This window comes from Anopheles aquasalis, chromosome 3 (genome assembly GCF_943734665.1).
Source record: "Anopheles aquasalis chromosome 3, idAnoAquaMG_Q_19, whole genome shotgun sequence".
NCBI lineage: Eukaryota > Metazoa > Arthropoda > Insecta > Diptera > Culicidae > Anopheles > Anopheles aquasalis.
Genome location: NC_064878.1, coordinates 8,890,001 through 8,910,000, shown reverse-complemented (window position 1 = coordinate 8,910,000; position 20,000 = coordinate 8,890,001). Strand labels below are relative to the sequence as shown.

Here is a 20,000-nt window from a genome sequence, read left to right as displayed (position 1 = left end):
AACGCGATAGAAACACTATCAAGGGACGTAACAATTTCTACCTTCACGTCCGCTCCACTTCATACGTTCATTCGTTTTCATACTATTTCTAAAACGGAAAATCTGTTTCAATTTTCAAACCACAACCGACGCTAAAGTATCGAAATGTCAACATACTGGTTGCAAAGGGATTTTTGTTGTGTTTTTTTCGAATGATAAAAAATGTCCCCAAAAACGCCAACAAGCACACTTCCGAAGAACTAGAAACAAAAATACGAAAGTAGCAAAGAGCGACGATCGATGGAAACGAAACATCATCAAAACGATTCTTCACGGTTCGTAACATTACGATCACATGATCATAGAAATAGGATGAAACAATCATGACAGCAGATGGTAGGAAATTGGAAGCGAAAGCGTTCAATCCGAGAACATTTGCTGCTTCCCCAGCACACACATCCTTATCATCATCGTCATCCATGGTACCGACCGTTTGAGAGGGGAGGAAAAGTGGAAATGGAAATGTGAAGGTGATGAATTTATGTAGGTAATGTAAATTTAATTAAAAAGATGAAGAAAAAAAAGGAAAAACAACTGCAAACACACACCCAGAATGTAGTAGGAAAAATCGAATCAATCTTAAAAGAAAAAAAGGAAAATGCGAGCGAATGCGAGCGAATGCGAGAATGCGGCGCGCTGCGACTAATCTGGCGTTTAGAGCCAGTGGATAGAGAGAGCGCCCGATAGAGGGGGGGGGGGAAGGGGGAATCGAGGAGATATAGAAAGAGATAAATAAATTTCTGAGATATAACTATTTTTAAACGATCGGTGTTTTTGACTGTTATATATTTTACAAAGCTTCTACATTATTTTTTGTTACTTTCCTTGGTCATTTAACTGATATAATATCAACGTTCTCCAAAGGTTGGTTCTCATATTTTACTCTATCTGGTTCTGTGTGTTCTGAAATGATCTAGATTCCACTTTGATATAAAGTAACACATCCGATTAGGTATGAGAGCCACGTCCTTGCACACCGTAAAAGTGTTGTGTAGTATCCGAACGAGTTCTATTTAAACCTCTTTGCTGGGCCTCCCAATAACAAACACCCAAACACCCTTCGAGTTCACCAGAAGTACAGCACTCGAGCAACACACAGAAGCGCCACGGTAGGACCACCTACCGAGAGGAGGCTTATGTGTTAGCACAACTAAATGGGGCTCAAGTCCGATCCGAATCGGATGGTAGATTACCGATTCCCCGAGCGGCAAACGCGACGCATCTATTCCACACGTACGTCCGTCCGTACGACGGTCATCCAGGTGCCGTAATCCTGCTTCTCAATGGGCCTTCTGGGTGCTTCGGTATCGCATTTCCAGTTTCCGAGAAGTGGAGGACCGCTCCACCCGTCGTCTGGCCGGGCAATCCATCCCCGCACCCAAAAAAGCACCGGTCGGTGCGCTGCCAGACACTCGGCTCGCAAGAGTGTTAATATACGACCGCCATAAAAAACGAAATATAAAAGACCAAGGATAACTACGGGTGGTGCTGCTGGTGGGCCAGGATTTTTGGGGTCGGTCAAGATCCATCAAAGCCCCAGCGCGGAGGGAAGAGGCTTTGCAACGAAGAGTGTTAGGTTTGTGCACGAACGACCGGCATGATGATGATACCACCACCAGCAGCAGCAGGATCCGATAACCGAACAGTCGGCTAGGGTGTCGACCCGGATGAATCTGGAGATTTTACACTGTTGGAAGTCCAGAACCGGGCCAGGGCACGGATATTAAATCGAATTTTCATCCGGATACGATCCGGCTGCTGAATCTGGGGGAACAAAGATCTGGTCACCAGGTAACTCGGGCACCGATATTTGCTATCTTTGGCGAGCAGTACCGTACCGGTGTTGGTTGTGATATGGAGCCTCCCTTCTAGGTTATCACTATACAAATTTTAGTCCGGACTGACGCTGAGCGAGACCGCAAATACTCGTAGATGGCTTACGACGTGAGCGCGAACGAGATGGGGATACTGACGCCGAGGGAGACCGCAAATGACCATCTATGACGTGAGCGCGAACGAGAAGGGGATACTGACGCCGAGCGAGATGCAAAAAATGGGTATTCAACGAGCGCGAGCGAGACAAAATTCCGCGCGCGATATTTCCCCACCGCTCGAAGCGAGAGTACGCGAGTGCAGAGCGTGCTGTGGAGGAGAAACCAGAGAGCGAATGGCGCAGGCAACTTGGTTTTTCAGAAACGTGCGCATGAAATGGAAAAGCTAAAAATGCATCCAATGATTATTTTATCGATATATTGCCGATCGATATCGATATTTTGTCACTGGCCTGCAAGGCCTAATGGAACAAGCAAACACTCAAGAGACTCGGTGTATGCGCCAGAATGGAATCGCGGTAGGAATGGTTTACTGTCCTTTCCTCAAATGGAACCGCACTGTTTAAGTAAACTTATGGCTTATACTCGATTGCTAATTGATCAGATTTATCAGCATTCGCAGCATCAGCATCAGATCTATTTCGATGCACGCGACTCGAGAGATTTGGGGAAACAATGTAAATGAAATCGCTCGAATCTCCCAACTTACTCAAATCTTGAAATACATCTCGATTCATCTCGATATGAGGAAACGAACCGGAAGAACTAAGGCCACTACATTATCGCAGCATAAGATCGGTACGTTAAGCCGCTGGCCGTGCCACAGGCAAACGCGCCACATAATGCCACAGGCAAACGCACACTGGACTCGCTGCATGCGACTGAATGAAATCGCGGTAGGAGGAATGGTTCACTCTCCGTCTGCGATTGCTTCTATGCTATCAGAACGGTCCTGCCCGCCTCGATGGGCCAGATATTACACCTGGACCTGAGAGCACCTCCTGTTGGTAAAGAGTCATCTTTGCATTCCTTGCATTAGAACCCGAAGCCAATCGAAGATTGTTCTGGCTCTGATGTTGTCTCACGTGCCATGGGCAATGCATGCCACTGCAAAATATTATCGACAGGTTTCGGCTGTTCGGTGGATATGCTGTAGGGCTGTTTGATTATCGCCAGATCGTACCGAAGACAACGACTAATCAAATGATGAAACAAACCATTACAGCATGTGTTAGGATCAAGGGTAAAATTATGCTCTTCGGAAATCAAAAAGATGGGCCAGATGGCCATCAACGGCAGCATTGTGGAGTGGCTACCGATTAGGAAAGCGATTAGGAAATGGTTCACCTTTCCGGTAGCGAGGTGCACTGAAAGCGGCAAAGCTGAACGGGAGCTGAGCAATGGGACGCGCCTGCTTTACTGTTCCATACGGTGACAACTTGCAGGACCTGGACCTGAACCGGGAGGCAATGACAATCAACCTGGTGCAAGGTCAATCGCTGCACCACGAGAGCCCTTCCTCCGGTGACATCGCGAGCAGACGCTCGGAATTGTAAGGAATCAAATTGAAAAAGAGTTGGTTGGTTGAAATGGTTTAAATGGAGTGGAGGGACATGTTTGATTGTTTGGTGAGAAATGGAAAAGGAATAATTTCACACAATCATTTTTTCAAACGAGGCTCTGTAACCGGGCGGTTTAGCTATCAGAGCACATGGCTGGGAGTTGGCTTATCAACCGCTGCATTCGCCAGCAGCAATGTTCATGCCGTGAAGATAACAAAAATGTGTAGCTATCGAGCCTCTTTGATAAAGTAAAGATGGGTAGCATTAGAATGACATGGAAGAGCATTTTTGTATGCTAGGGAAAGAGAAAAATAATGAAATTCAAAATAATCCTGCTTTCGTGCGTAGCTCTGTAACCGGGCCGCTTACCTAGTTCCAATTATAAAAACCAACTAGCCTGTCGGAAGTTACTCCCAGACACTCCTCTAGGCGTCCGCAAAGGTCAACAATGTTCGGCACTAAAAAGCCGTCAATCCCTTTATCGACAAAACAAGCCATTTGCTGTTCCACTACTGATAATGATTAACTGCCTCTGTCGCTGGCCCGGGGGGCTTGAGGAAGCATTAACACATTTTTATGGTCTACATTCTCTCGTTATACAACACAGAACACAAGTGGTGAAACCACTGTTTTGGACTCTCCGACACGATAAGAACCAAGAGGGAAATGCGAATCAAGAAAGAGGTTTTATTATTTCATCGTACATTAAAGTGAAATTTCAATTCCCATTTCAAACACTCAAATACAAGGATGGTTACAGATTAAAATGCTCTGCTTTCAGGGGCTTTATATGATTCTTTACAATGAAACTTACTACCACAAGGGCATCCGCATGAGCTGTTGCTCTATTCTTCATCTCCAAGACCAACCTCTAGCGTACGGTACTCGAGCTGCGGCATGTCTACGAGCTTATGCGGATGTTTCACGACAAGGTACAGATACGTAAACATCGCAACTGCACCGAATGCACCTTGCTCCCTCTCGTAAACAAAGGATCGATTGATTAAAATGGATAAACCCGCTCCTATCAGACCACTTGACAAGGTCATCCAACAAACCGTTGGTAGAAATGGTGGAGACACGGGAAACATACGTGGCGCACGCGACCGTTGGCCAGGTATGAGGGACGCACGCAGAAAGAAGTCGATCGCATCCTGACGACTACCATCGTAGTAGTTGTTCAGATGGTATCGCTCGTGCGAGTTGATTGCATCTCGCAGATAGCCTACGAGCGAGTTGGAACGACGGAACGTCAGATCGGTCTTGAGTGCGTTCGAGCCCGTGTACTGCCGGGACAGTACATTCGCATTCTCAATCCATGCGATCTCGCAACGATGCTTGACAATCGCAACGAGTGGATCATTGACGTCGCGAGCAATGCCCAGCTCGAACAGCGACCTCGCGCAAACGCGTGCAGCCACGCGGCTCTGGAACACATTCGTTCGATCGATACAATCGATACTGTTCGCGCGGATGACACGATCCTGCTTACGATTACACAAAATGATCTTAATCGGAAAAACTAGTCGAGCCACATAGCCATTCAGATCATTGGAGTCGTCGACCTGTTCAAACATTCCCTTGCGAGCGTACACCACATCCGGGTTGCCAACCTGCCAGACAATCGTTCCGTATTGCAGGCTCAAATCGCACTCAGCTTCAACTGACCGGTCCACCAGGTCAACCAGCAGCACCTTTCCATACCGTGCACACTGATCGGTGAGATGCTGCCGGCAGGCATTCAGATGATCCGCATCCGGTTCTAGTCGTGGCCGTGGCCGAAAGCGTAGATTCGGTGCTTGTGTCCAGAAGAGCGGAATACTGCCGCGAGTCTGCACGTACGAAAAGCACAACTCACCGCAAACAAAGATCTGCTCGCTTTCGACAAAATTCGCTACATGACCATCGGTATCGATACCGCGGGTAAACAACCGGGTCCCGGCACGTTCCCGGGACCGTCGTGAAATCAGCGCCAGCACCAACGATCGATGATCACGCAGCCGAGGATACAGCACCGGATCCAGCGTATCGATGGAGATGAAACCATGCATCAGCGGAAGACAGAAGTTACGCATCTCCGGCCGGTACCAATCGCGCAACAAAGCATCATTCCACACGAACCGTTGATCAGCATCACCGTACATACTGTAGCTATCGTGCGCCGCAAAAATGCATCGTGATAATTCGCCAATACGCTGCATCGAATGCGTCAGATGATATTCGTAGGAGAAGTAGAAGTAAGGCTCCTTCAACAGATTCAGCACCGTTTGCCGGCAGTAGTTGTCTTGCTTCCGATCTCGCTTATCACTCGCTATCGGAATCAACTCGACGGCACCGAGCCTGAAAATCTTCTTCTCGAACAATGTGCCAACCGGCACTCGGTCGGTAGCGACCAGCAGGTACGGTCCACTCGGTAACGGGATAATTCCGAGCAGACCACATACACGGCGCGTCTCACACTCCCAGATTGGATGGTCTGGGAAGGGTTTGCCCAAGTGTGTCACCTCGCCACTCTCGCGATCGATTGTGAGTTGCTCGTTGACTTCGTAATCACTATCACTCGATTCGATCAGGATCCGTTCCTTGGTCAGATGTAGCACCAGCTCATTGTACACACGAGGCATGGCTTTGGATGATTGGCTTTGAGACCTACAGTGTCGATGTGGGTGAAATAAAAACAAACCATTAGTTGGATGAGTTAGTGGTAGAATTGTACACTTTGTGATTCCCCTACCACAAAGGAAAAACCGCTGGAATACGTAGGATCACTGTCACAAGAACTATTACTGCTGCTGCCGCTGCTGGACACAACACAATTATCCACGATGCGGTTGCTATGAACGCAAGATTTCAAATGAGGCTACGCGTTGCGATCACTCGCGATCGCTGAAGACTGTTTATGCTTTGGCGAAGCGAGCGCGTTTTGTTTGTATTATCGCGAGCCACACCAATTAACCGCTTGCGGGAACAAATCACACTTATTGTGCCATTTCAGCAGCAACCAGACCAACCATGGTCACAGAGTTTGAGTTGAGAAAAGAGGGAAACGGAAACAATGTGACGCATCAGCAATGAATGTTGTTTGATGGATTAATTCCCGGGAGAAGCAGCGCAGCACGGCACTTGGTTTATGATTTCGGTTCCCCAAACAGCATGTGGTCTGTTTGTCGCACTCTTTTCTTAATTTCTTACAAGACTAATATTTGTGTCATTTTGTTTCAAACCTAATCTGGCTGCTTGGTGTGACCGAGCGGGTTAAAGGCAAACATAGCGCCCCTCAAACTTTGACCTCAGCTTCCCACGAGGTGAGCGCAATGCGTCGCTTGCATAGAGGTCGATTGCGAAGGCAATTACGGGAGGAATCGAGCGAAACCGAGTGTTGGGGCCAAACCACAGCTCCGTGGTATTTATTTTTCGGTTTAATCACCCCCATTCCCCCGCTTTTCGCTCACAAACAACCACCCCTTCATCCTCGCATGAAGCCGTGGTCTTGTATGTACATTTGGATTAATTAAATTCGATACAAATTAAAAGAACGGTCCGGGAAAATGCAACCAGGAGAGCGCACGCAGGATACAGACATGGCCTGTGTTTTGTGCCGCTTCAGCGCTTCTCTTCCTCCCTTCCCCCGGGAACAACACCACTCTCCTAAATGTCGTTCAGAGTGCACTTCATTTACAGACAATTTAGCCAAAAAGGCACATTAGCATACAAATAGAACGCAATCAATGGCTCTGGCACTAATTTAAATTGAATTCACCTCCCCCTTCATCCCTCTCTACTCACACCCCCCTTTTCGGTTCCCATCCTTCGGTATCCGATGATATTAAGTATTGATCCCGGTGGGTGATATGATATCCCGGAAATTGAGCGGCCACAGCACACCAACTCGCATGATTGGTGATGATCAGAGAGCATCGTCATCGTGTCATCGTTGTCGCGCTTGTTCTACCTCGCCCACCAGTTGAGGTCATTTAAATTTCAGCAAATTTGTCTACCCCTCCACTTCCGTTACCCAAAAAAACCGTTGCCCTCCGGTAGCACATCAGTCAGCACAGAGATCGGTGGTGGCTATCGACCGGTCAGCACCACCACCACCACTGGCCGGTGGCCGGTGTTAATTATGGTTTTCCCTGTATAAATGTTTAATTGTCGGTGATTTAATTTCGCTGATTTGCTTGCACGGGGACCAGGTCAAGCCAGGACCAGCAATGCCAAGGATCGGTGGTCCTCGGTACGGTGCTAATCAGCAAACGATCCCGATGAACCAGCCACGATTGTGATGTGTGAGTTCATCATTTTATTATTTTATGTTGGTCGCCCTGCACCCGCCTCGGTCCTGTTGGTAGGATTAATGCCAATGACGATTGGTGATGAGACGGATTAGGGGGAAACGCAGCTAGACTGGTGGTCACCGCACCGCTCATCAACTATGACAAAGTAAAATCAAACACTCACATGTACAAACTCCTATTTTAATGATCTGTCAACGGAATTCCCAAGCGAATAGCGTTGGTTAGCGTTCGCAGCAATTATTGTGAGAGGCGTTGTGTTTTTTTTATGATTCGATTCGCCTTCAAAGCAATCAGTGGCTCATTTTGATACACTTCAAGACCATAAAAGACAAAACGGACGTGCGTTTCAGGTGAAAGCGCACAATAAAGAGGTTTGCTAGTGTTGTCACCCCACTTGAGATGAAGCAAATGGTGACCATCAGAAGGAGCGAACTGGGGGGGGAGAGGGGCAGGAACATATTTTAATGAATGCCCATAAATTAATACTTACCACTACTATGCAAATTACGCACCCTCCCCTCCCTGGTCAGAGTGAAAGAAGAGAAACGCATCGAAGAGGTACTCGATAATGGAGCCATTACGAGACCATTCCTTTCCTCGCCATTTTCCACGCGACCGTCGAGACGCGACCGCCATGCTCATTGCAGTTGCGTTTGGTGAAGGATTGCTGCAAGCAAACAGGCCACCCGAAGGGGACAGCTACGAAGCAATAATTGTGTTTTATTTATTTGAAATTTATGAGCCCCTGGAGGATGCTGGAGGAGCATGAAAAAACAAAACAGATTTTCGATCATCGAACAGGTGTTTCGTTCAAGCCTTATCATGACGCATGTGGCCGATGAAAATGACGAAGTTTTGCGAACAATCGAAAAATTGTTTTCGATTTCGACCACCGTGCTCAGGTCTCAGGGTTTTGAGGATGAGAAAATGGTGCATTATGTTGCCTAACTGTTTAATTGAACAGAACGTTTATCATTAAATCTCATATTAAAGACAACATTTTTAAGAATATTGGGTAAGGTTTTTCAATTCCATCAATGCATTTCCAGTAATGAAAGCAATGCAAGTTATCGGAATCACAAGGTGGTTCTCTCTTTTTTATTTTAATTAAAACTTTATTCTGGTGCTATCTGAGAACAACTAAATTCTGGATCGTGACGATTCGCTTAGTCATGGACTGGCCGAAAAAGAATGTTTGTTTTACGAGAGCGCTGTCGTCGAGTGGTTTGGGGGGTGTCACAATGTCGTCTAATCGGGATTGTTTACATTAACTCATAAACTCTGGGGCTGCTCGCGGTTAGCATAAACAATGCGTTGGTATCGTCTAACATAAAGGCATTTTTAATTTCAATTATTCGATGCTGTTTGGAGACAGAAAGGGCGATGCTTTAGAAAGAAAAGGAAAACAAATGCAAAAAAATTAAATTAAAACACGATTCACTCAAAAGGGCCCTGCAAAGTATTTAAGCAAAGTAGAAGACCAACAATGGGGACTCCTAACTACGGATATCATAATAATCGTTCAGATCGTAGCATTCGTGTTCAATCTCTGATCGTTCCACTTTAAAATGGTACAGCAGAAAAGGAGCGTAATCCTGATCGAACGAATTGATTTTTGTTTTGAGCTTCCAGACGATTCCGCACTTTCCGCGCGTAGCCTGATTAGATGGTTATTCTCGAAGAATGATAAGAATCTCCGTTTTCGGGACGCAGTCAACCGTATTGGGAGGAAAAGACCGACAAAAATGGAAAGCTTTGTCTTCGGTTTGCTGCTCGAGCAAGCTGCTCGTCACGCAAACAACAATCAGAGCGCTTAAGCAACACATCACCTCCCTGCGACCAGTGTGCCGAAGCCCTGTGTCCTCGCAAAGCTTTAATGCTTTTTCTCTTATTTTGCCTTCCACAAACCAATTCCAGTACAGCTCAAAGGGCGAACCGCTCGATTGAAGGCCAGTTTCTCGATAGAGAGAGAGAGAGAGAGAAATACACAATGATAAAGGGCACTGTGGAACACTCTTAGCAGCGCTGAAAGCAGCTTTGAGGCACACGAATTAACAGCGACAACAACGACACAACAGCTCCGGCAATCATAAACGGTTATGAAATGCTTGATTGAAGCGGAACGACCGGAGCCAGAGCGATGCGCTGCAACTACAGCTTTGTGCCGAGCGGGATCGCAAGAACAAGCTTTAGCTCGCTTCCTGTCCTACCATTCCGTTCCTCTTCCCTACCAAGTGCTTCAACGAAGAATGAAAATTAAATACGAAACGATGCCCTGGTCTGGCCCGGTCTCGTGGGCGCAAGTTCGCGTCTAAAACCTTGTCCCCACGGACCCCCGGAAGTGGATGGAAAATAATAACGTGTAAGAGGATGATTACTTTCCCGGTACCACGTCCTCGTCGCTGCGTCGCTATCTCGTCTCAACCAGTCTCGAGCGAATGCGCACATTTCGCACCGCGAGAACATCGAGAGACCTCGCGGATACTCTAGGATTATCCATCCTTTTTTTTTTGCTGTGCACCCTTGCTGCTGATGTTGGTACCTCGGTGCACGGAAGAAACCTTCTTTTGAACCATGTTGCCATATCCTGGCCGCTCTCGTCGAGGCTCGAGGGCGTGGAATATGACATTCCGGAAGCAAGAGCGCACACAACGGCACATTGTCGTCGCCGTCGAGCTGTCGCTTCATAATCATGATTGCTCGAGAACCACAAACCCGGATTCGTCACCATTGCTGCCACCTGCGACGCGCATGACACTCACCATTCAGCCCCAAAAAGGATTGTGGATGAGAAAACAAAAGCAAAACGACCAGGAGGGGATGGGAAATTGTAATTACAACGTTCCATCCAACAATGTGTGAGGCCGAGGCCTTTTTTTTGTTTTTTGCTGTTAAGAAGCTTAACTATCGGGGCCGTTGGTTGTAACCTGAAGGCTGTGAAAGGCCTATTGCGGCAGCTACTCTTCGTTCAAGTAGCCTCCCGTTCGTATCCTCATCGCGTACGCTCCACATCATTATTTGGTTGAATTGTGCAAGAACTTCTTCGGACCTTCTTCCCGGTGGTTCCGGTGCCTAGGCCAGGAATCGATTAAATCTAGCCTCATCCCTGAAGTTACTGCACTCACTCTATCTCTATCCTATTTTTCTATGTTACAAAATGTCAAACGTAAAGTGAACATGTTTATGCTGCAAATGAAAGCCGGTTAGCACCAGGGATGACGCTCAGCTCCACGACACCTTCCGACGCACGAACAGGAGGCACAAGAAGCAAATGGCAATCGCAATCGAAGCCAGAGCCAAGCCAAGTACAACAGTCGCCGCCGCTGCCAGGACATCTCTTTCTCCAACCTGAGGGACCGAAAGTCATCAACCAAAGCTAGGGCCTCGGGGGAGGGGCCAAAGTGTGAGAGGCAGCGAGACACATGTGCAGTGGAACTTAAAGATAAGTAGCACATAAAACGACTAGAGCTAGAGCGCTCGACAAGCGTGAACTCCGTTGCAGTCGGTGGCAGATGCCCCTTTTTACTGTCTACTGACGACGACGACGACGACGACGACGGCGGCGACGTGCCCTTCTCTACCAAGTGACTCACAGTACGTTGGGTGGCCATCAAGGCTAGACGAGAGAGAGAGAGAGAGTATGGGACAGAGAAAAAAGGGGAGAGAGTTTTGGAAATTCCATTGCTAACGGGTTGGATGAGGCTGCTGTCACTGCGACTGCGAGTGTATCTGTGAGTATCCGTGTGTGAGGCTGGCTGGTTGTCCTCGTACCATAAATCATAAACGAAGACGAGGACGACGAGGACGAAGCAGACGACGAAGTAGACGACAAGCTGTGACAGTGGAAAGGATCTTACCCTCTCCTGTCCGAACCGTGCGAGCAAGGACTTGTACGAGCTTGTGTTTTAGTATCTCCACTCGCTCCACTCGGTAGTTTAACCACTTTACGATGCGCATCTTTGGAGTGCGAGCAACCGAGTAGTAGTAGCAGCAGCAGCAGCAGCAGCAGCAGCAGCAGCAGTAGCTGATAGCTGGGTTGGTTCTTGGTGGTGCTTAATTATTGGGGCATAAAATTTCTCCGGGGCCTCAGCCGGATTAAAAGGCGGCCAGCCACTGTCAGGCCAGCTGATGCACGCGCACCGATAGGGAACCATTCGGATTCGGATGGGGTGGAGGTAAGGGAATTGCCTTAAAAATCGTAGCGTGGATTCTTGGTAAAGGCCCTATCCCAAACAATCGTTTGTGGCGGTGCACAGTTAGCTGCATGTGCGCCAAACAACGCCGAATGTGATTGAAGCTCTGAACTGGGATTCCAACCAGAGGATCTGACTGGTGGAATTGACGTATTCCATTATCCTGACGCTCGAGGAGCTTCGTACGGCTTTCGTTAACAATCGTGGCGAAGGAAACTAAACAGCAAAAGCCCTTCTGTCGGCTGTTGGTCTATGGAAAGGTACATTAATCAGAAATGATGTGGGTTGTACTTTATGCTGTACGTATTCCTAGAAAATGGCCACGTCGAAAGGAGTAATCCTATGGTAAGAATGTACAAATGCCAGGAAGCAATTAGAATGTTGCTTCCTGGTATGCATCCTGATTTGCCTACTCAAAACCACATAGCAAAGCGAGGAACATGCTTCCAGCTTGATGGAGATGTCAGTCGATCGGTGATTGAGTTGCACCAGCCCTTAGCTTGTCATGCACCTGGTCTTGGAGAAGAATTGTCCAGCAATACATCCTCATAGTTGATTAGGTATTGACTAGAAAATAATAAAGCAACATTTCTCTGCTCTAATCACAGCTAGAATGTGAAATACGACTTCAAGTAGCAGGATCTAAAAGAAAAGATAATCAAAAATAGCTAATAGTTGGGTCAGAGAGCAAAGAACCTCACTAACAAGCCTGTTCCAAGCCACTCTACCGGTTCTTTTGTAAGGTATTTGTGCAGTGAAACAATAGGGCAGACTTCTCATCCAGGCACTACTCCCAGCTACAAAGGATGCATATTGACGGTCGCGGTCTTCGGCCTTCCTTGCTAGACTCGCCGCCTTCCAGTTCAGCGGGTAATATGATTGAATAAATTGCACCATTTTATTGTGTGTGTCGTGGTGTCCGGTGGAGCGTAAATTGTCAGCATTGTTCAATTTTATTTCTCCTCGGCTCCAGACTTTGGACTCCGGACTCAATGACCCAGTGACCCATCATCGGTGCGCATTGGCAGCAAAAGGCGCAGGCGCTGGTGCTTTCAACCCACCAACCATCATCACTGGGGCCTCTGTAAGTAGCTCAACATGTTCCATCGTTGCCATTGCACACCGTACGCTGCTACGCTACTGCTGCAACGGACGTTCCCTCAATCTTTGTTCCCTCCCGAAGGAGGTGACGGTCGGTGTTTGGTGGTTCTTTCATGCAACTTCTTCTTCGTCGTCGTCCTGGTTTTTTTTTTCTTATTTGAGTTTTTATTAGATTTTATTTCATTCTCGATGCTGCTCGTTTATAAATTGAATTAAATTTTCTCTTTATTGCAACCGCCTGGCCGGTCGGGTGGTGGACACGGACACGGAAGGGGCTGCTGTGCTTTGTCTAGAGCGTAACGCTGTGGCAACAAGGTCTGCGGTCATTCGTTTACTTATGTGCGGTTGGTTTATGGTACCGATGGTTCAGCAGCATCGTTCGGAAACACCAAAGCAACGAACTCCACTGAAAAGAGCTTCCGTGCAAGCGAGACGAAGCGAAAAGGTAGCCAACACTGAACAATACTGGACACGGTGTTCCAGAAGGATTCTGGGCGAGTAGCTGGAAGCAAATGGCATGCTATCAAAATTAGTTTTCGATTAATACGGGAGAGGTAATTCTGGTCGCTCTCCATCAATTCCCTCAGGAGGAAAATGGTATCTTATTGATTTTTTTAGCTATCACTTTGTTTTCCTTAGCGTAAAATCTTTCTAGAATATTATGGAATGAATGTGAAACCATCAAAGAAAACAGATAAAGATTGAAAAATCACTCTTCCAACATTGCTCAGTGCATTTCGATCAAATAATATGCTCAAAAGCATCGTTTTAAAAGAACATATCCATCATTGCAGCAAACAACCAACGGGATTGATCTATTTTTTGGGCATTTAACACTAAATCTGCACTTCAATTCCGAAGTTGAGTTTTTAAAAAATCTTTTGATACGTTTTCGGCATTTATGTAAAGCTCTTTTTATAAATAAAGCCTTAGATTCCTTAAGAGTAAGAACCAGAATTACTCATAGTTTTCCTTAAGACCCCTAAGATGCTGTTTTAAAATTTTACTATGCAAAGATCATGAGCTGATCTGTCCATTTTTTCCCAGCCCTTCTCAGCTCTCACCATCAGATCAGATCGATCTGCTCATGATGATAATTGATGCACCATAAATTGTACATTTATTGTCCCCTTTTATTACCTTCCCGATTCCATCTTTATCATCCGTCATACTTAGGGGAGGCATAAAATCACAAAAAAAAGAAAAATAATGATCCTTGCGTCGAGGCTATGTAAACATCTCGAAATCAGGACCCTAAGGATCACCACGACGACGCAGCTTGACAAATAAAAGGATCAAAAAGAGCGACCGGCTACACTCCGTAATCGATTACGATTGAAGTGCGACGAGACCAAGAATCAATACCTATATGGCTACAACCGTCCACCAATTTCGATTCCTGTGTGGGTGGTGGTGGTGGTCCACCCTTTCCCACCGCTCCTCCTCCTCCCGCCCCTTCCTGTGTGGCCGTTATGCATAAATAAAAATCCGGGCAATAAAAATAAAGCTCTTCTTGCGCTCGCACAAAAACACAATGTACGCAACACGCTCGGTGTTTGCATACGAATCGGCCACACTCCATCCCATAGCAAGTGTATCTGTGTAAGCGTATTTGGGGAGCGAAAGAAGAAGCGAAAATAAAGAACAAAATGTTCCCATGGTGGCGACTGCTGTTGCTGTTGAAGAATCGACGAGTTGGGGATCCAGCGTTCCAACGATCGCTTGCGAGCAGAAACAGAAACAAATCCGAAACATTACCAACACCATCCCCAAACCCCTGCAATGGAGGCACCGTCCCTAGTAGCGAAATATTAGGAAGCGTTGGAACCCGGGCGCCTGTAAGGTAAGCGATGGCAGTATGTGGCCGGTACGGAAAGCGCTTTTCTCGCCAACCTTCGCGCGTGTGTTTGGAAGACGCGAAGAAGTCCTGGGACTGAGGCCACGTCCCGTCTGTGGAAAGTGAAATGTAAATTCGAATGCAAATAACACAAATCGCTTCCCAATTTTGCGAACGTGATTTATCGTTACGGCACTCCAAACACACACAGCCACACACCAGCAAGCTGAAGCACACTGTTATGCTTGCTGTCCTCCTCCGGAATAAAGGCCCATTTCCTTCCAACCGGTACATTCCAGGACCTCCATTCCAGGACACCTCCGGCGCTCACAGTGGATCAATCGGTGAAGCTCAGATCGTTCCGTGGAACGAAGGAGTCGCAGGCGGGCATCATCATAACATATCATGACGAAACATTTCGCTAAAGAAAGTGGGCGATCGGTTAAGACTGTTTTCCAGCCATTTGAATTTGAAGCAAGAACGAGTCGCGTGTCCTCTCAATGAGTCCTTGGCTGCTTGTTAAAGAGCACAACATGCGCAACACAGACACACATGCGGCTTAGCGTGGCTTCCCCCATGACTCGCTACCACGGTGAGTAGCTACGCAGAAGCATAAAGCATAGAAAATCCAACCAGACGCACCAATCCGTGCAAACAGGAAGGTCTGTTCCGTTTCGTTTCGCTTTTTTTTTGGAAAAAATCTGAAAAATTTCCCCCCCCAAAAAATAGAAGAGAAAGAAGGTGGAAACGGGGCAGAGAGGCAGAAGCGGAAACCAAAACCTCCGGGAATGTCCTCGGTCGTTAGAATATATAGAAGATTACGCACTGGTGTGGTGCGGCCACCTGTTTTTTGCTGCTGCTGCTGCTGCTATCGGTTTGGAACATTGAAATCATAACCATCATTTTAATGTTGTTTTGTTGGACGACCGCCGATGCCACCATTTCGTTGCTCTCTCTCTCTCTCTCTCTCTCTCTCTCTCTCTCTCTCTCTCTCTCTCTCCCCATTCTCTCCTTCGTTTCGTTTCATTCTCTTCCTCGTCCATCGACACGAACGATTCTGATTTACGACCAGATTGAAAATGGTTTTCCCTATTTTGCCCCGGCCCGGCCAATAATAATACAGATTTCGGGGCGTTTTATGGCCACGCCAGTCCGAGGCGAAAGATTGGGAGCGGAATGTGCGAAATCAATAAAATGGCAGCATCAGCGGCATTGGCAACACAATACGCCGCTAACAATCCGCACCATATCATATCATCCTCAGCAAACAGATAAAAATTGAATACTTTCCATTCGCGGAGCACAAAACAATCGCGCACGGGAGCGCTATAAGCGGAAAAGCAATACGATAAAAAGCGTTGGTTTATGAAGCATTTTCCAGCAGAGAGTGGAGAGAGTTGCATTTAAAGATTTATCGGTATTGCAGGTGATAATGAACACCGTTCGAACACAGCACAGCAGTGCCCGGTGTTAAGTTACTTCATGTTAGTGGTCCCATGTGTGTGTCTGGCTCGGTCGGCTCGAACCGGAATCTATGCACGGATGTCCATCCATTCGAGGTGGCTTTAAGCGAAGTGATCCATCTTCCGGGGGTGGGTGATTAAGAACTATACTTTCGGAGCAGCCGATAGGAATTTATTGCCCTGGGTGGGGAGGTGAGCTGGTCATTCTGAAATTGTAAAAATGGACTCCTAACCAGGACCACGAGATGGGCATCGCAATGGTGTCCATCCTCAAAGTGCACATTTCAATCCATCCATTGCACCATTCGCCAGGATTAGTTGTGCTTCAAATTCAATCGCACCAATAGCCAGACGGAAGCTTTTCCACGAAACAAAACCCGAAAAAAATTGGAGAAAACCCTCCTTGAAGCCAAAAGAGTAATGTCCTCGTCCACCACCACCCGTTCACTTCCGCTCACTTAACGAACCGACACCGGCGGAGTATGAGGCTGATAAAGCGCCGTGCTTAACGTGAGTGGCGGCAAACCATCTACTACCATCTTCCACTCTCCGATATCCTGTTGCGCTCTTGAACCGCGTGCTTCTGCAGTTCTTCGATAGTTTGCCACGAACCACGAGCTTCTAGTCTGGCCAGCCGCTCGAGTGCCGCTTTCTGGCCACCATCGGTCGCTATAAATCATCGACACCGGGGTTCACTTAGTCCTAACGCTCGCCCGTTCGCTCAGATTGGGACAACAACATGAAGTCATAAATCAATCGCGTCGCTACTGACGCTCCTGAGAACACGCGTGCCACCACTGCTGAACGCCGCTTCCTGTCCGCCTTTTTGCATTTTCCGCACCGCAGAACCGGCGGAACGGAGGTCAACTAGAAGCATCTTGGCACCGGCAACCGGTAATGATATGGTCGAGGAAAATTTACTTCCAAACACCATCAGCGGCAGCATCTAGGCAGGAAGTAACTAGCGTCACGTACAGCTACCCACCAAGAGAGAGATTGTATCGTTGGTGAGGTTTTTCCTTCTTTTTTTTATCTGTCCACCCATTTTTGCAAAGGAATATCGTTTGAGGAAATTATGGCACCCGCCCCGGGAGGAGAATGTAAACTATCGTGCGAAGCAGGTCATAAAACATTCGTTTAGCACACAACTTCATCGTACATTTTGTTTGGTAGTTTTTGTGTTTTTTTTTTTTGGTTTTCACAGCGATAACTATACGCTCTAGTAGTGCTTCAATTTAATCATCTCGTGAGCGCCAGATTGAAAAGAAAGGCAGTGAAGGTGATGTCATAAATCACAAACCGTGTTCCCCCACCGTGGTCATCTTGCAAAAGTGGCTCGAACAAACGGTGATTACAACACGAGTGAAGATATTGTTTTTCCAAGCGGTTTGTTCCTTGTACTAATATCAGGCCATCTCAGGGTGTGATTGTGATTTGGCCAACAATATTAGCGACCAAAGATAACAAGAAACAACCCCTGAGAATCTTCTTGCAACACTGAAACACTTTAAGTCTTGAGGGCGAGTTTTCAATTGAGGAATTTTTCGCTTGCCTTTTCGCACATTTTTTCTCCACCGGTATGGTACTTCCGACACCATTTCGTAATCATTCACTTCACGGGTTCGGGACAGTCTCGCCCAGTATTTCGTTACGCGTCAGAGCGACTGGCTTGACACGGGAAAAGGACCTTCAAAGGCCGCCGAAACCGCCGTCACCCTAAAAACCCGGTCAAGTCGTATTTAAATCTCATTTTATTTTTCCTTAACCCCTTTTTCACCCCCAAACAGCAGAGGTCGACGTCGCAGTAAGTGGCAAAGGTACGAGACGAGACTTGCCGCACTTCACGCGTTGTGCGTGCGGAGGAGCTGGACCCGCTGAATTGAAGCGAAGGACAAACAACGCCAAGAAAAAGTAACAAAGGCACCAAGTTAAAGTCAACCACTCCGATTCCTTCTGGCTGCAGCCACTTTGACCGAGGGTTTTATGGTGCGTCTTTAGTTGAACTTTACGAGCCCATGCATTGCAGAGGGACAAAACTTTCGCTCGAGTGGAAAAAAAACTGCCACTCAATACGCAACGGGTTCGTCTTCGTTTCCGTTTTTTTTCCCTGTGACGCAGGAATATCATTTGCCTGAAAGGGACTGCCGCACCAAATTGTGATATATTATTCGTTTTTCTCTCTCGATTTTTAACCCCCGGGCGCGTAAGATAAGTAGGGCGCTCCCCGCTTAGGGAGGGGCAAATTTGACAGGAACCCGAAACCCGAAATGAAACCGGAAACGAGGTTCAACTGACTGGTGCTGTCTCAATTGGGCGCCCTCCCGGGACAACCGACTGACCGTCGTCAAATTGATGGCTTATTAATGGGCGCTCGCCATGGGAACTGCGCCCTTATCTGTCGGGAAGGAACTTTGATAAGAGTTGTTGTCTTTTTATGTGACCACTGCGGATTGACAGATTGGGTTCCCGATAGATAGCGAGATCGTAATCGCATCTCGAGCGCAAAAAGCCGAATGCGTATTAAACCCTTCTCATTGCTCGCTAGCATTAGAAACAGAAACACAACAACAAGCGTAAGTACAATAAATTAAAAAAAAACGTTAAATCGAGATGCAATTAGACGGATTACAACCTCATAAACTTCGGTCCAACGGTCCGGCCGGTTCGATCGATTTGGCCCCAGTCCGAACGGCGAACCGTTAAGTTGTCGACCATTACGGCGGCCACCACGGACCACGACCCTCGGGATCATGAATCATAAAATGCGTTTATAAAACACTTGGCCACTTTACCAGCTAATGGTGATGATGCTGGGCGACCCATTCTAAGCGACCGTTTTTTTATTGGCCAGCAGCATCAGCATCACAAATCCATCCCTTTCATTTCTCCGTTAATCTCTGAAACGAGGTTTTTCCGGGTGGTGGTGAAGGATCATAAATCGCATTACCATGGGACCACTAATGCCGAATAAAGCATTTTATTGCATCCTTTTGGATGCCGCCCTTTTGGCCTTTTGGATGCGATCGTCGCGAAGTTTGCAAAGTTTACCGTTGGTACAGAAGAAATAAATGTTGAGCATTTTAATGTCCATTCTACCTGGAATGATGCTGTGATCGAATACAAGGGGAACGGGCATGATGAGCATGATGAGCTGATGTTAATGATGAGTTCGATGGGTTGCAAGGCTTTGGGGAAACCGGTGGACATGTAATATTACAATTACCTCTTCCCAAACACCAACCCCACACAACCAATGCCGATGAGCTCCACTTTCCAATCCAATCAATCACTACAAACGAGGTGTCGTTTTGCAGCGTGAGCGCGAATAATTAATAGCTCAGCACTCGCACTAATTCAATTTGATCAGTGCATATCAACAACGGGCTGGGATGATGGAATATGAACCAGCTGCTGATTGCTGATTAGGCGGGAAAGCTCGCACGAAGGGTGCACTGCAACACAGAGCAACTAATGTGGCTAAACAGTATGCATATTAATGATGCCAAACGGTGCGGTTACGATGTCCAAACCGTCGGACGGATAATGAACGGGCGGTGATCAATTGTGAAATCCAATCAACTGGTGACCTTGTTGTTGAAATACGAAATCACTGTTCAATTTTTCATTACATTAATTATGTGTGATGCGCGAGCTGAGCTGGGTTTAAAAAAAAAACAA

At 47.0% G+C, this 20,000-nt stretch overlaps 2 protein-coding genes across 2 annotated transcripts in view; one reads left to right on the top strand and one right to left on the bottom strand.

The window, feature by feature from the left end:
* The window catches only part of LOC126578251 (fat-like cadherin-related tumor suppressor homolog), a 197,866-nt gene extending 197,700 nt beyond the window's left edge, over window positions 1-166 (top strand). Inside the window, 1 exon segment of the mRNA XM_050240621.1 lies at window positions 1-166. This exon segment is cut by the window's left edge and continues 1,859 nt beyond it. The gene's annotated coding sequence lies outside the window, so the exon portion shown is untranslated.
* Window positions 167-4,278: 4,112 nt separating this feature from the next.
* Window positions 4,279-6,057, bottom strand: LOC126579204 (phosphatidylinositol-3-phosphatase SAC1-like). The gene is made up of 2 exons (XM_050242583.1): window positions 4,527-6,057; window positions 4,279-4,334 (listed from the first exon to the last, which is right to left on the bottom strand). Exons 1-2 carry the CDS (start codon window positions 6,055-6,057, stop codon window positions 4,279-4,281), a joined length of 1,587 nt encoding a protein of 528 aa, XP_050098540.1.
* Window positions 6,058-20,000: the final 13,943 nt, after the last annotated feature.

What these genes read in the sequence shown, in the direction of transcription:
- LOC126579204 (XM_050242583.1), bottom strand. Translation starts at nt 6,057, where the DNA reads ATGCCTCGTGTGTACAATGAGCTGGTGCTACATCTGACCAAGGAACGG. An exon ending in CCAACGGTCGCGTGCGCCAC is followed by an intron (nt 4,335 to 4,526) that starts GTATGTTTCCCG and finishes ATAAGCTCGTAG; the next exon opens with ACATGCCGCAGCTCGAGTAC.